Source organism: Sphaerodactylus townsendi, linkage group LG11 (genome assembly GCF_021028975.2).
Source record: "Sphaerodactylus townsendi isolate TG3544 linkage group LG11, MPM_Stown_v2.3, whole genome shotgun sequence".
NCBI classification, from domain to species: domain Eukaryota; kingdom Metazoa; phylum Chordata; class Lepidosauria; order Squamata; family Sphaerodactylidae; genus Sphaerodactylus; species Sphaerodactylus townsendi.
In genome coordinates, this window is record NC_059435.1 from 57,563,325 (window position 1) to 57,580,198 (window position 16,874).

The 16,874-nt window shown below is 40.5% G+C and overlaps 1 protein-coding gene across 2 annotated transcripts in view; it reads right to left on the minus strand.

The window, feature by feature from the left end:
* The window catches only part of PRTFDC1 (phosphoribosyl transferase domain containing 1), a 46,617-nt gene that overhangs the window by 25,296 nt on the left and 4,447 nt on the right, over positions 1-16,874 (minus strand). For both annotated transcript variants that reach the window (XM_048511296.1, XM_048511295.1), the window contains exon 3: positions 14,142-14,325. In XM_048511296.1, the coding sequence (XP_048367253.1) occupies positions 14,142-14,325 (184 nt within the window). The remainder of the gene's footprint in view (positions 1-14,141; positions 14,326-16,874) is intronic.

Consider the following 16,874-nt stretch of genomic DNA (forward strand, 5'->3'; position numbering starts at 1 on the left):
GATAGGAAAAATAAACAGGATTTATTCACTACATAAAGTGAGCACCACTTCTCCTCCAGGATAATCATCCTGATGTGCAAACATATTCTAGGAACAGCAGTGGCGTAAGAGGTTAAGAGCTCGTGTATCTAATCTGGAGGAGCCAGGTTTGATTCTCCGCTCTGCCGCCTGCGCTGTGGAGGCTTATCTGGGGAATTCAGATTAGCCTGTACACTCCCACACACGCCACTGGGTGACCTTGGGCTAGTCACAGCTTTTCAGACCTCTCTCAGCCCCACCTACCTCACAGGGTGTTTGTTGTGAGGGGGGAAGGGCAAGGAGATTGTAAGCCCCTTTGAGTTCCTACAGGAGAGAAAGGTGGGATATAAATCCAAATCTTCCCTTCTAGGTGGCTGCCCAGGTTAGACAATATGAAGAGCAGAAGTTGTGCTATAGCAGCAGATGAATACATATTTCCCAAGAGCTCCCTTTGTGTATATACTTTATTTTTCCTACTCAGGATAAGCAATATGTGCAGAAAACAATATGCATATTCTATACTTAGGGAGGATCTTAAAAAGACTATCTAATTTTCTGACTTAACATTAGATGTTAAGTATTTATTTTGCTGCAGGGACTTCAAAACACATGACTGTATCCTAGGATCTTTCCACTATCCAGGAATTCATATGCTGCAGCCCGGCAGGACTGATGTTATTCTAACCTCTCAAATAACTTCTTGAAGCAATAAAAAGCTAGTGGAAAAACAAAGTGAGCAAACAGTCCATCACAAGCTCACGCCCTTCTCAGTGATGTGATAGCTCATCAACAGCCTGACCTTGAGTTCCCTGAGAAGGAAGGACTCAATGCCACATACAGTACTGGAAGTGATGCAAAGGGAATTTTTTCCTTGATGCAAATGCGTAACATATCTTTAAAAACACAGCTGTTGCAGATGTTCGGCACCGTTTCCATCAGTGGTCAGCTAGATGCTCCCCAAGGAAACTGATATGCAGAGCATCAAGTCAACAGCCCTTCCAGGTGGCTTGCCCACTCCTCCCATCTCCAGCCACCAATATTGAGTGGTATATGACCTCTGAACTCTCATTGAACTATCGTGGCCGACAGCCACTGATAAAACTACTCTCCATGAATTTACTGAAGCCCCTTTTCAAGTGACCTCACTCAACTGGCATTATCATGTCTTGTGGAAATGTATTCCATCCATTAAGATTTGGGTAAAGAATTAAATACTATTGCTTATCTCAACCTCCTGCCAATCAATTTCATTTAGAGACCTTGCGATCTAAGATCGCTCTCCCTTATGAAAACAGAAAGGTAAGGTATACATTTTGTAAAATGATTAAAAATAGATAGTATTGGATACAGGAAACATTTCTTTATTTACAACATTTATACTGCTGCATCTTTTTTTAAAAAAGATCAACATACAGTTCTTAAACCCTTTAGCCCTACATAATAAGGAAGATGCTCTTAACCCTCAGTCATTTTGGTTGCCCCTTTCTGCACCGTCTCCAGCACTGCAGAATTATCTTGAAACGGGGCAACCAGAACTCTGCAGAACGTCTCTAAAACAGTCACACCAAATATTTATTACATAAAAATATTACGGTGTTAGTCATGTTGTTTTTAATAAATCCCCAACATGGAAAATAGTTTTTTCACCACTGTTGCAAACTGACAATTAATGTTTTCACTGAGTGTTTATTACAAGGCCAGGATCTATGTTCTGGGGTGTCCCTGTCAGTAAAGATCTCATCATTTTTGAAAAATTGTTATCAGCTAAGCAATAGTCCCTCTAACACTTCCCCAGTGCTACACAGAATGTTACAGACACGGAGCGGAAATCAGCGCGGCCCCTTATCTGCACGGCACTAATACCTTGCGGCCTACAGGGAACGTTGCAGCAAAAGAAATAAGTGTTAAATATTTTTACAGGTACATCTATGTGCAAGAACACAATGATAGTTTAAAACAACAGCATTTCATTAGCCTGTTAAAAAAACCTTCAGGAAGAAAAGTGGCTAAGAAGTGAGAAAATAATAAAAGGCAGGGATCCTCAATCTTGTTGAAACTGTGGGCACAATTTTGAGAAGAGGCAGCGAGTATCACAACAAAATGACTACCATGAGTGGGTCAAACAATCTCAAGTCATGGGAACTTGGTTAAATGACAAGATGTTGGAAGGTTTCACAAAATGCCAGGAGGTTCCAAGCGAAGCTCCCTCCTATGATGGAGGAAGCGGTTTCCAATTCAGTTCTTCCTAGGGATACCAGCCTCCAGGTGAGACCTGGGGATCCCCTGGAATTACAGTTTATATCCAAACTACAGAATTTAGTTCCCCTGGAGAAAATGGATGCTTTGGAAGGTAGATTCCATGACATTGTATTCCAATATGGCCCCTCTCTGATGCCCATGTACCACCTGATTATCTTTGGCAATTTGCCGGCCCCCTTCCGGGGTTGGGACCGGATGCCATCTATTAATTTGAGGATGGGATGTAATGTTGCTACTGTTTTAACTGGATTTTAATGATGTTATTCGATTTGCCTGTATATTGTTATTTGTTGTCTTTTGTTTAATTTGTACACCGCTCTGAGCCCTTCCGGGATCGAGCAATCTATCAAATAAAATAATAATAATAATAATAATAATAATAATAATAATAATAATAATAATAATAATAATAATAATAATAATAATAATAATAATAATAATAATAATAATAATAATAATAATATGAATCAGTAGATACAGAGAAGGGGCATGGTTTAATGGTGGAGCATTTGGTTTGCATACAGATGGTTCAATTTCTGGCAGTTCCTTAAAAAAAAACAGGTAGTAGCTAATGCTAAAGACCTCTGAGAAGCTGGAGAGCAGCTTCTAGTCACGTCAGACATCATTTGACTGACCAACAGACTGACTCAGTTTAAGGCAAGTTTCATGTGTGAAAAAACACATATTTGGCAACAAAGCTTGTGCTGGGATCATGGAACCTAAAATCCTGCCATTTTAATCAACATAATTTCATGTGCATAATTTGGTCAGGTTGTAACAAGAATTCAAAGTGTGTGTCGTGTCTGCAGGGAGTTGTGGAATTTCGTTAGTGAGAAAAAGGTTTTGGAGGCAGCGAGAAATGTCAGAGAAGGGCAAGGAAGCATAAAAATGATCATTCCAGAGTAGAACGAAAACAACAGATATTTGTGACATATTTTAAATTTGGAAGAGCTGCCCTACTGTCACTGGAAGGCCTTTTTGGTTCCTGAAGGCTTATGCCTCATAGGGTGGAGCACATGCTGTGATCTATTTCAAGCAACAAGAGTTTAGAAATACCAGAGGAGGTGGTCATCAAATTCTTTATGAAAACTAAAGTCCTTGGGCTTGCTCCAATTAACAATGTCCCTTTTCCCCCCCAGAGAACTAAGGAAATGCCTCTGGGCAGCCTTACTAGAATAGGAATGGGAAGTGATAATATTTACTTCAGATTTCAGAACCCACCCAGATCTGGTATTACCAATGGGATAACCATTAGTTATTCTACTGGATAGTTACAGGATGCAGTTAAAACTGGGGACACTTCTGACGCAAAAAAAATGAAAAATTTAGTACCAAATTAAATTTTGTGTCAGGAAAAGCTGAAATCTATGGTGTTTATCAGTTTATTTTAATTCTGCTTCGGCAACGCACAGAGAGCAGAGAGGAGCTATGGGGGCACTGAAACCTCAATTCGCTTATCAGTGAATTTCTATAAACATCATGTTCTTGCTCTGTAGGCAAGGTCTGATTGAAATCAAGAGCTAGATTCACATTTTAAAATAAAAGCTAGACTGGGGTTAGAGCCTGCTACTGACTGCACGCAAATCATAAACTCTAATCACTGAGCCACAGCTCATCCACAGTTTTAGAAACAGTCCTCTAACAACATCCCACAACTCTGCAGGTCTCTCTATCTGCCTTCTCATGAACCACCTTGCTAGCAAGGTAAGAGACAAGTGTGACCTGAAACTGTCTTAGAAGAACAGGGAAAATCTCATCCAGGAGAGAGCTCCCCTGTCACATCCACCTGTTGGGCAGCAATGATATCATTCCCACCCCCACCCCGCCCTTGCTGAATTTACAGCAAGAATTTACAGTTGATTAAGAGACTGCACATTTGCTGCTTAGGTCTGCCTTTATCTTAGTTAATTGGAACAATTACAGAAAAGGTTACATTAATTGCTTTTTAAGAGCTGCAATTGGCCTCCTTATTTTACTTTAGACCTTGTTGATTGGTTGGCTACTTGAATGTATGTTGCTTATCTCTTCTTTAGTAATACCTAATCAATTATCTAGAAATAACCACAGATGATTGTGATGAATCAGACTTAGAGAAAGATGATTGACATTCTTCTATAGAAAAGCACATCAGGTTTCTCTGGCTGGAAGACTCAGAGCACTAAGAGGTGAGATCTTTTGGTAGTTTTATATATCTTGGACTTTTTGGATAATCCCTGAACGCAGGGAGACAAAAGCTAAAGCCTGATTTGCTTCAAAACTACCATTAGTCATAATATGAATAAGCAGTGCTAGGAACTGTAATAATTTTAGTATGCATTTCCAGTTACTGTGAGATTGATTCTTTTCTGCCTTTTTTGTCTTGCTCAATAAAAAATAATCTTTTCTTTGTTCAACAAAAGATAAAAGTTTATCCAGGTGTCTTGTCTGGTTTGCTAATAGTGCAAGAGAAAAAACCAGAATCATTCCCCAATGTTTTTGCACTATCAGAGTTAGAAGCAGGAAAGTTTCTTCAACCTGATAAATCTTAGAGAGCTCTATGGCAGTCAGTTTTCACACAGGCAAAGTCTTGAAACTGCCTAGTATAGAGTGTAGGTCAGGGTGTGGGGAATAATCCCATGCCACACAACTGCCACTGTTTCTGTTCCAACTTGCATCTCAAACGATTTGCATGCCTGCTAACAAACACACTAAGAAAATGCACAAAAAGTGACATGCTTAACAAGGAGACAAAGGACAAAAAGACAAATGTGGGCATAAGGAAATAGGCAACAAACATCAAATCTACCTTCTAAAAAGAAAACATAGTGACAGTGGGAGACTTGGGGGAGACGGGTCACAAATGGGGGTCCAAGGGCTGATTGGTCATTATGGCCAACAGGAAAAGTCCTGGTGGGCCGATGGCCCACCCCAGCCCTACGAGTAGTAAAAGATTTGATCTTATATACTGCTTTGTTGCCTGAACTGGGCCCCTGCTAATGCCTCATTTCTGGCCTGCAGAATGCATGATAGTGCAGAGAAAAGGGCCAGTTGAGATATGCCTATAGCTTCTTTATAGATAGTGCCTGACAGACCTTAGAAGGTTTGTAAAACAGAATGGTTCAGAGGGCATACTTATTAAGGGAACTGGACTGTAATAAATGGAATTGGTTGGGAGGGCTTTCTTATTAATGGAACTGAGCTGTAATTTATTGCACTGTTTATCTTGCATGTATTAATCTGTCTGCACTGAACTGTTTCCTAATTTTTGCAGTGTAGTCAGAATGATTTTCATTAGGGCACTGTTTCCCTAGTTTGCAATCTGCTTGTGAAAATATTCAATCATTTTTTCCTGCAGGGACAATGGTCCCACTTCATCTGAGGTTGAACAGAATAGAATAGAATACTTTATTTACGGTCAATGACCAAATATCATCTGAGGTTGGAGATCCATGGTCAGATGTCCCAGCATCTTAAAAAAAAATTAATAGGAAACGTTGGAGAGAGGCCCAAATTGACTTGCAGCATGGATGATGGGAGAGAGGGCATTTAACGTGATCCTCTTGTTCAGAATCCCTGAATCCCCTCACTATGAAGATGCCATCAACAACGCTGGTAAAGAAAGACAGCCGAATATACCTGTACCTTTCCAGATGTAGCTAACAACAACTAACAGCAGGGCAGAACACTTGTGTACCCCGATACAGTCACCTAACCTTCTCGACACTTGCCAGCCATATTACCAGTTGCTGCTGTGCTACCCCAAATTAGCACTGCACTAAGCATCTCTGGATTCTGGTCATTTGTATAAGAGGGGCAAAAAGATCACACAGAAGCCTTGTACATAAGTGTTGGGAACTTCTGTGACAACAGCTAGTAACCCACAATGGCATTAGCTACTCATCACTTTATGTCATGAGCAGCCAGCACTCAATGCTGCGGTTTTTTCTGGACTACAAAGTGTTTCTGGGCCAGTCATTGGTTCCCCTGCTCTTAAAGGACTAAAAGGATTCCAGGTCAGGTAAAACCAAGGCTTTGGTTAGGTAGCAGCAGTACTGATTCATGACTTGGTTCCTGATCAGTGGCTGCTAAGGCCCTTTGCTGGGAGAAGCCTCTTATTTCTTACAGAGTTATAAAACTCCCTGCCTGCCTGGCAGATTGTGGCACTGAAATTCCTTCCTAGCCATCCAAAAGGGAACGCTCAACCCTTTCCCCAAAAGTCTGTCGAATTCTGAAAAGGAATGCAAACACAATATGACAAAAACAGCCCTTTATAACCCCAACTCTAAACGATTTGGGTTTAAAATTTAGTAAGACAATTCAAATTCCCCACATGCTAAAGAGTTCTCTGGGGATCTTTTCTGCTATTCAAGCAGCTCCTAGCAAAAGACAGGTCTGTTTGCCAAGTCCAGATGGCCAGAGTCTGTAGTTGGGCCAAATTCTGCACTAACTGACTTCTCCGGCCTCCCCTTCTGAAATGCATTTTAAAATCAGTGCAAAACACTGGCCTCCGGGTTTATAGGAATGCATTCCATCCAGCAGGCGCCAATCTGTAATTAATCCATGGCCACATACTGTGCACGAAGACAGCCCAAATCACCACTTCAGCAACAGATATGAAAGCGCTATGAACAGAGTGCTTAAATTCTGGCTGTTTCCTGCAAAAAACATTCTTCGCCCATTGAATTAATGGAAATTTTTTCTTTTAACCTAAGGGCTAGAAGCCTATGTATGTTTTTTTGTTTTTGTAAATGGAGAAAGTCACAAGTTCCATTTCCCATGCCAAATTGGGGCAAATAACCAACAACATGGAATAAGCATCCAACCCCCAGATATAGCTGTGTTCAGTGAGTCTAACAAACACTGCTTTTTCCTACTGCACTGAATTAAGCCAAGTGGCATGGAAAGGAAGCTTCCTGTGGCCACATTTGTTAGAGAGCTGCTCCTGATCCGCTTTTACTGTGGTTACTTCACAGGAGAAATGTTCACAGGCCTACGAAGTTCACTTCCGTCCCGTTCCAAATGAACACCACAGTGTTTATAAATTAGCAACCCAACAGCGATCAAGTGCTTCTTGGAGGGCTTCCCTGCCAGAAAGCAGCTATGGATGGTCTCCCAATTGGAAGCAATTAGTTCTGTTCACGAGGACAGACATTTTGTAGCCGCAGCATCTGCTCCTTATAGTGCTGGTTGGTTGGGGGGGGGGGGGGTTCCTATAACAACCTGATCCTATGCACGTTTACTTGAAAGCACATAGGACTGCTGGGTATAAAGAGGACCAGGAGTCATGACGACTGGAAAAAAGGGTAAAAGGTAGAAGAGAAGAAGAAGAAGAGTTTGGATTTATATCCCCCCTTTCTCTCCTGTAGGAGACTCAAAGTGGCTGACAATCTCCTTTCCCCCCTCACAACAAACACCCTGTGAGGTGGGTGGGGCTGAGAGAGCTCTGAAAAGCTATGATTAGCCCAAGGTCACCCAGCTGGCGTGTGCTGGACTGCACAGGCTAATCTGAATTACCCAGATAAGCCTCCACAGCTCAAGCGGCAGAGCATGGAATCAAACCCGGTTCCTCCAGATTAGAATTCACCAGCTCTTAACCACTACGCCACTGCTGCTCCCTTACTTAGGTAGGAAGTAATACAAGGAGAAGATCAAGAAGCACCAATTAATGGAATCTTGGGTAGGATGGAAAGAGGCCTTGGAGAAAGTCCCAGTCAGGAAGCTATTGCCCAAGGAGAAAGTAGAACAAAACTCAGGCAGAATCTACCAACAGGAAAAAAGCAGGTCATTGGCAGGGAGAGAGAAGACAGACAAAGGACCATTATAGGCTTGGTGATGGAGAGTCACAGGAAAGAGTCCAAAGAACAGGCGGAATTTCTCATATTGATTCGAGCCATTCAGCAAGTTGAACTAACCTTTATCTTCAGTTCAGCAGAAAAATTTAATAAAGCCTGAGATGACATTATGTCCTGTATACTTCCAATATGTAAATTGACTGGAATTCCTTACCAAAGCAATTGGAGCATCACAGAATTCGCTTAAAACGTGTCGGCTTTCAAGGCAAATACAAAGCTGACAGCCCTCCTGTCAGTCCGCTTAGTGTTTCTAGCAGCACAAAGAGATTCTTCTGTTTGATAGAGCAAAACAGCATTGAAAACGAACGATTACAAAATAAAATTCCCAATAACTTACTGCAGGAAAAACAAACAGATAACATCAATGTATTCTGTTGGGTACACTTTTCAATGTGCCTATTGTGTGAACTGTTGTTCAGGGAGGAGTGTCACATTTTTTAAATTAGCTATGTTCCCGGTACCATAAATAATTTTGATTAATTTCAAAGGATTAAAAGAGCAAGCCACGCAACTGTTTAACCCCACGTGATTCAAACATCAGCAAAACTAACTCTCTTTTGATGATTTCTCATGAAGCGGAGATGAATAGAGAGTTACTTTCTTGAAAACAGCAGCTGACATGGTTACTTTCAAGCCTGCAATCAGCGTTAAATATTCTAGAAGCCTATGGACGTCCTACTTGAAAGCCTATGAAAATATGCAACTGTTCATTTCCCTGTTTAAGAAGTAAAATGAATAGCAGTCAAAAATAGACAAACACACTGAGTTATTATTATACCAATTCTTGATTTTGTGAAGTTTCTTTTCTAGTATCCAAATGTTTATGAGGCTATAGGCAATGGACAAAATCCAGAGAGGCCGTCTCTTGCACAAGCCCCACTGAAAGGAATAAAAACTATAAAAGAAAACTACTGAGTTTCCATGTTTTCAATGGGGTTGGCACAACAGACATTCTCATTGGATTTTTCCCAGCAGTTGCACTGCTTCACAGCTTTTTCCAAACAGTAGATTAAACTGGAGAAATTCAGCATAAAACAGAATTGTATTAACAAGCGATGAAGTTGCCCAAATTTAAAACAGAGGGAGAGAGAAAAAACCATTGCTTTCCCCTAAATCAAGAGCCTTCGGTCCTTCCAGACCTGGGTCTCTATGAGCATGGAATTTGCTGAGCTTCCAGCACATAACAAGAAACTGCATGTTGGCAAAATCATGTGACAGGAAAGGGGACAAAGTTGTAACTTCACAAGGTCACGGTCAGGACTATGAACACAAGACCATGAGTGAGAGGGATAGGAAACACATACGGAGCACTAAAAGGTACACCATAAAGAGGAACAAGCCAAAGGTCATAGTCATAGAGGAATTCTCTGGAACACTAACCAACTTCCTCTCACCATTTTCTGCTCCTTTGAATGCACATGCAAAGATAGGCAAGAGATCCTTGCTTTCAATTCATGGGGGTCCTTCCAAAATGCAACAAAACTGGTAACTCTATGAGAGCTGATGTTCTATCTGAAGGAACCAAATAATTGGCTGAACATCATTTCCTAATTAAGCCTAGGGTCCAACTATCAATGTCACATACATGTGATTGTAGCAATAAATCTCCATCCTCCTGCTAAAGAAAAATGGTGGTAGTCAACTATACACAGTAGTACAAACCAAAGCCCCTAATAATTGCCACCCCCTTAAAATTGTGTTATTTTGCATCATTTAATGTGTAATGTTAACAGTTATGCTTTGCTTCAGTTCAGTTTTTTAGACTTCTGGACTGATCTACAATCCAAATCCTGTTTCATTGTTTATTGAAAGTCCCAAACTTGTATTGACTAACTCTGTGAAATCCATCTTGAATTCCAGGAAGAAAGGCAGATTATAAATACACAAATAAATAAATTGTGAGAATGGTCCATTTATTCTTACTCTTTGCTTCCTCTCATTTAACCAATTTTTAATCTATAAGTAAGCCCATTCTGTTATACCATAACTGCTACTTGTACTTGGGAGTCCTTGGTGAGGTACCCTGACAAAAGCCTTTTGAAAATCAAAGTATATACTGTTTACAGGTGGTCACCATTGTCTAAATGTTTGTTCACTTTCTCAAACAACTCCAACATGTTGGTGAGGGAGGACTTCCCTTTGCAGAAACCATGCTGATTTTCCCTCAGCAAGCTTTGTTCTTTTCTGTGCTCAAGAATTCCATCTTTGATTATAATTTCTGCTAATTTGCCTGGAATAGATATTAGAGTCAGTGGTCTGTAATTTCCAGGTTACTATCTGGGCCCATTTTTAAACAGAATAACATTTGCTACTCTCCAGTCTTCTGGTATAATGACTGAATTTAGTGAAAGGTTACATATACAGATTAGTAAATCAACCTGAGCTCCCTAAGAACTCTCAGGTGTATGCCATCAGGACCTGAACATTTGTCAGATTTCAATTTCCCCTATCTTCATCTCTCATCACTGCAATTTGACTTAGTCCTTCAGACACCTTTCCTGAAAATAGTGGCTGCGGCATGGCAATCTGCCACACAATTTCCAAAGGGAACACAGAAGCAAAAAAATGCCAAGTCCTCAATTTCATGCGCTCTCTTCCTTTACATGCATCTCAGATATTTAAAACATCCTGGTTCCCCAAAGGAACCACATTTTACTATCATGGCAAAATGATTCTCTTTCCCACAAACCAGGATTAAACCACAGTTTAGAACAGGCAAGAGGATTAACCAGAGCATGTTATTTTGTCAGATATAGACCCCATGACAAATTGTGGTTTGTTGCATACTAGTAAGTTTTCAATATTCAAATTACACCTGGGGGGCCCAAAGAACGCCAGGGATCACCAATAAATTGTTATTTGCTGAGTGCAGTGCCCTCTGTGGGGTATATTGGGAGAGGCAGTCTTGTTTGTATGATATTCCTACTCTATTTAGGGCTTTAAAGGTTAATACTAAAACCCTGAACCTGTTTCGGTACTCTACCTGGAGCCAATGAGGTTCCAAAGATACTTGACATTTTCTATCAGTTCTGATGGAATCTCTCCCTCCTCCATACAGTAGGCACCCCCCGTCCCCCCGAAAAAAAACATGTCAATCAACAGGGGGAGAGGAAAATCGGTAAAAAGTGTCCCTGATGAAAGCACTTTCCAACAGTAAAAATTGTAACCAGAATCTGCTTTTGAGCTGCCAACAAACACTTTCTGTCAGACAGGAATAAAATGCAGGAAATGTTCCCAAACAAGCTCAGAAGCATCCCCTTCCACTTACAACACCTATGACAAACTAACCTCTTAGCCATGAATGCTGAACTTGGGAACAAGAGAATTCACCAGAATCCCACCAGTGTTTACATGACTTGGACACGGCTCTTGGAGACAGACAGTTGGAGAGAGAAAAGAGACCAGCTGTGTAAAGTGAGCAGAAAGCAGCAGGACGCGCTTAAGGAAGAGAGAAACAGGAAGTGGTTAGTAGGGGAAAGCTAGAGAAAGAAAAATAAATGGTGCAAGAAACTCGCTACCTGAGGACAAAAGCATGTCGAATTCCACAGACGAAAAGAAAACTCAGAAGAAAGCATTAATTTGAATGGGGGAAAAACTCAGAAAAATGAAAATAAGAAGATTCATGGTATAACATCAGACACATAACATGCAAAAGACAAAGGGTTCTTGGAGACAGTCTACTACAGTCATCAGTTCTGCTTCAGTTCAATGTGTCAGTGCTGAGAACGGTATGGAAACTGAACACTCTCCCTTCCTCACTTTGATTTGCAGAAGAACGAGATGCATAAATCTTAGGTTAGGCAGGAGAGCTCCACATCTTCTGCATACCGAGACAAAGGAATGTCATCTGGATATTTCTGATAACTAATGCTTCATCTCCTGATTCTCACTGTTGCATCAATTCAACCCCTCCCCATCAAAAAACCCAGCGTATTTAGAATAATGATATTTTCACTGTTAAAAATCAGCCAGGATCCAAAACGCTGCAGGAGTTTACTGAACAGGCTTGGACTAATCCAAAGGGATGTTTCACATTTTTTTCTTTGAACAGCTGTGAGCCCAGAAGAAAGCACACAAGAAGGGATTAAAAAAGAAGTTCAAGGCAGGAGGCAGGAGATACTATTAGAAATTTTAAAAAGATACAAGAAAACACACAAGAAAGTGGGAAAATCAAGGACAGACAGAAAGGAATTGAATTGCACTGCGTTTAGATGGACAAGACTTTTGGATGGAAAGGATTGGAACAAAGGATTGAAATTTTGGAAGTGAGGCACAGAAACAATAATTTACAATACAGAGGAATTCCGGAAGATTTTGATTAAACAAATTTAGAAGACAGTTTTTGCCTACAAGGCTACCTGAAGATTAAGAGACTAGGAATTGACCAGATATTTAGAATAAATTGAAGTTTTGCATTTAAGAATAAATTGCTATGGGATATACTGGTCAGGTTTACGCATAAGGAAACTCACAACGCCATACTGAACAAACAAGAGAATCTCGACTTAAAGAAGTAAAAGAAGTACAGATTTTTCAAGACTTGCCTACACATTTTTTGAGAAAAGGGAAAGACTGATGTCTTAATTCGATAAGGAAAAAAAATAAAATATTGCTGGAGAGTTCCATTTGCTAGGACAAAAGGATACTTATTACAATAGAACAAGCTAAGCAACTGGCAGAAGAACTATCAACTGAGGATGCGTCCAAAGAATCTGAGGGAGTGTCTGAAAGAAAATTTCCTATTAGTTCAAGAGAAAATGTTCCAAAACTGAGAAGGGGGGAGGGGACAAAGGATTATCAGATAAAGAAGATAAATTAGAACAGACTACAGCATGAGAAACAAGTGGGCAAAATGAAGATTGTATTGATAAATGATCTAAATTCTCCTTCCAAGCAAAAAAAGATAGTCAACATATTTTTTAAAATACACATATATTACGTATATAAGAAACTTACATAAAAATATGGATGCATTTTAGATAATAAGATGTTGAGTGAAGTATATGTGGCATTTAAGAACAACAAAGAAAACAGACGACACAATTTATAATTTTAAGGATTTTTTTAATGAAGCAGGAGGAAGAAGATATTAGAAGGGCTACAGGATGTGAAGTAACCTCAAATCCAGTTAAATATTTAGGAATAAACTTGACTTGAGAAAAATGATACACTATTCAAAGATAATTACAAAACAGTGTGAGTAAAGAGACAAGAAGACTGCAGAGATGATCGAAATAAAAAAAAAACCTCATGGCTAAGAAGAATTTCCACAAAAAAAAGAATGTATTGCAAAAATTAAACTTTTCAGGTGACACCAATTTACATTCAGAAAAAAAAACTCTGAAAAAGTGGCAGAAACAAGTAAGTTTATATGGAGTAGTAAAAAGCCAAGAATTGGATTTAAAATTCTACAAGATGAGGAAAAGAGGAAGACTAGCCATACCCAATATTAAACTATATTACCAAGCGGCCAGCCTGGTCTGTGTTGTGGACTGGATTAAACACCCAGATGAGAGAGAAATGAAATCCCGCTCAGTTTCAACAGCCAACTGTTCTCCAGTTCTGGCATGGAGGATGGTATTTGAGAGGGGAAAAGTCTAAGTCTCTCTGGACTCGTGATAAAAATCTTGCAGTTCTTTGGATGTTGGCTGGGTTACTCTGACTTTGTTTAGAACATAACTATATGGCATGCTTAAAGATATTTCAATAGGTTGAACTGACCTCAGAATCTTTGAGAAGTGTACTTTTTCTGGAATAAAAAAGCCCTATTCTGATTGACTGAATTTCTGCTATTCTCTGTCACTCAGGTCAATCTCTAATTCAACGGATTTTAAGATCCTATTAAAACAGGATTATCTTAAGTTTAATATCACCATTTCCAAAATAAACGCTAAGAAGAGACGCTACCACACCCATGGTTTATAAATCGACTCCCACAGAAAGCATTCATTAACAAAATCCCTGTGAATAAACTTAAATGCGATCACCAAAGATACATTCAACAACAAAAAACCCTCCAAATTCATTACTTACGCAGTAACTTTTCACTCTGACAAAGTCAACTTTCATGGAGATGAACCTTTCTGAATTTCTACTGAGATTCTTAATATGTTCCACAAGGTCAGCACAGAATTTGTAGCCACCTTTAAGTACACAGAGAACCACAATGTCATTGTATCCAATATCTTGCATGATATCTTTGGCCAAACGTTCTATCCTAAAGCAAAAATTAAGGACAAATGTATGTTAAGACTCAGGTTTTCACAACATTAAAATACAACTGGAAGTAACAAGATTTTAACATTGCCCTATCAAATTGAATTTTAAATTTGAACCTGCGCTTCCAGATATCTCAAAAAACGTGGATTATTTGGTCAGAGAGCAGTGATAACCCCATGGGTTATTTTTAAGCAGAAACAGGTAAACAACATCTTTCAGAGCTCTTCTTTTTCCCACACTTTTTACTATTCTGAGCATTTGGCACACAAAGAGTTATTTCAGGTGACTTTTTCACCCTCAAGCCATTCCTTTATTAAGATTCAAAGCGCCTAACAGAAATTATTTGAACGTTACTCCTGGTGACAGAGCATCAGAGCAGACTCCCCAGTTGCTGTCAGCAGAGGTATGCTTTGTCAGAGCTTTTCACAATTAATTTTTAAGAATTTTAATAAGTTATTCTCCAAAAGCATGAAATATAAAACAGGCATTACTTGTGCATTTATATTTAAAAGGATTCTGAAGGGTGCAGACACTCAAAGGTTGCATTTAGATGTTAGAATGTCAATTCAATTCCCTGCTCAGCACCACAGCTCTGGAAAGTCACAGCAGGACTGGTTCATATTATGATTTGAGGTTATGTGAAGGCGCTTCTGGCTTGCACATTCCGTCCCCTCTCCTACTTATACTGTAATTCCCTCCTCCTTTCAGAATTCACAAACCAACCAACCAACAAGTATTGTCGGAGGCTTTCACAGCCAGAATCACTGGGGTGTTGTGTGGTTTCCGGGGTGTATGGCTAGTAGCATTTTCTCCTGACGTTTCGCCTGCATCTGTGGCTGGCATCTTCAGAGGATCTGATGGCAGAGGCGTAGATGGGCCAGAGTGCACCCGGTGCCCACTCTAGCTTTTCAGCTCTTCCCTCACTCCAAGATACTTCATTTCACTTTAGCAAAAAGGGCAGGCTGGAGAACAGGCCTGCCTGTTCTGGTGGAAACTACATTTCCCAGGGTCTTCTGGGAAATGTAGTTCCCACCAAGTCCTTTGCAGCCTGGAAGGGAACAGGCAGGCCTGTTCTCCAGCCTTCTTGGTTTGCTAAAGTAAGTGGGGCGGGGGGCGCCATGGGGGGGGGGGGGAATCACACACACACACACACACCGCACTTACTCTAGCAAACCAAGAAGGCTGGAGAACAGGCCTGCCTGTGTGGGAATAGCATAATCAATTAGCGAGGGCATCAGCCTCCCCTCCCTTGCATGCCACCCCTCACTGTCTTTCCTCTCTCACTTCTCTTCCCTTGCATGCCTCCCCCTCCGTCCCTTTCCTCTCCTTCCCTCTCTTCCCTTGCATGCCACCCCTCCCTCCCTCCCGCTCCCTTCCCTCTCCCTCGTGTGTATGTGTGTGTATGTGTTTCACTTCCACTCGAGTTACTGCCTATGTACTGTTTCCACTGCTCCTATCTGGCCGTCTGAGTGAACTTTTTGATCCCTTTGAAATACACAAGCACATGGACATTTTCTACAGAAAGGAAGAAACCATGAAAATGAACAAAATTTGGATACCAGTACTGGGGCTAGTGAACACCACCCAGAACACCAGCTACCACTCTAGGCAGTAAGCAATCAAAGGGATCAAAAGGCCAGGCTACTACAATGCAGATACCCTCACTAATTGATTATGCGATCTTTATGGTTATGCACATGCTAAATGGGTGGATTCACCCAACACATGCAAATCAAGCTTACTAATTGAACCATCTCTCTGGACATATGAGAGAGAGAGAGAGAGAGAGAGAGAGAGATGCCAGCCACATATATCTCTTTATATATTTACTCTCTCTCTCTCTCTCTCATATGTCCAGATATATATATATATATATATATACACACAATATATATATATGCCAGCCACAGATGCAGGTGAAAAGTCAGGAGAAAATGCTACTAGAACACAGCCATACAGCCAGGAAACCACACAACACCCCAACCAATAAGTTATAGCAAATTTCACTATATTCAGGGGAGGGGAGGGGACCCAGCATCTGGACATGGCCCATTCTCAAAAGCTTACACCCAAAAAATCTTGCTGATCTTTAAGGTGCTACTGAACTGAAATCCTGCTCTTTTACAGCTGACCAGCATTTCTGCTTTCTGAAACAAATTCTGCTGTGTGCTTGCTTTTCAAACTAGAATTGGAAACATGAGTAGGTGTGGTTGTTGCTTCCAAGGCTGTTCTGGAAGGGAAATGTGAAATGATGGAATGGTGAGATCACAGCACACCCAGAAAGGATGAAGGCAACATGTGAACCCAAACATCACTTAAACAGAATGAAAATGATGGAATTACACATCAACTGCACCAGTCTCTCCATCCATGCGTCAACTCACCAGGTTGTTGGCTACAAATGTAACACCAACCTCCATGGATGAAGGGAAAGATATAAATGTAAAGAAATAGAGGAAATTAAGGGGGAGGGACTTCCTGCCATAGCTTGTAAATCAATCAATCATCAACTAAGAAGAAGAAAAGGAGGATGTTGTGGGTTTTATG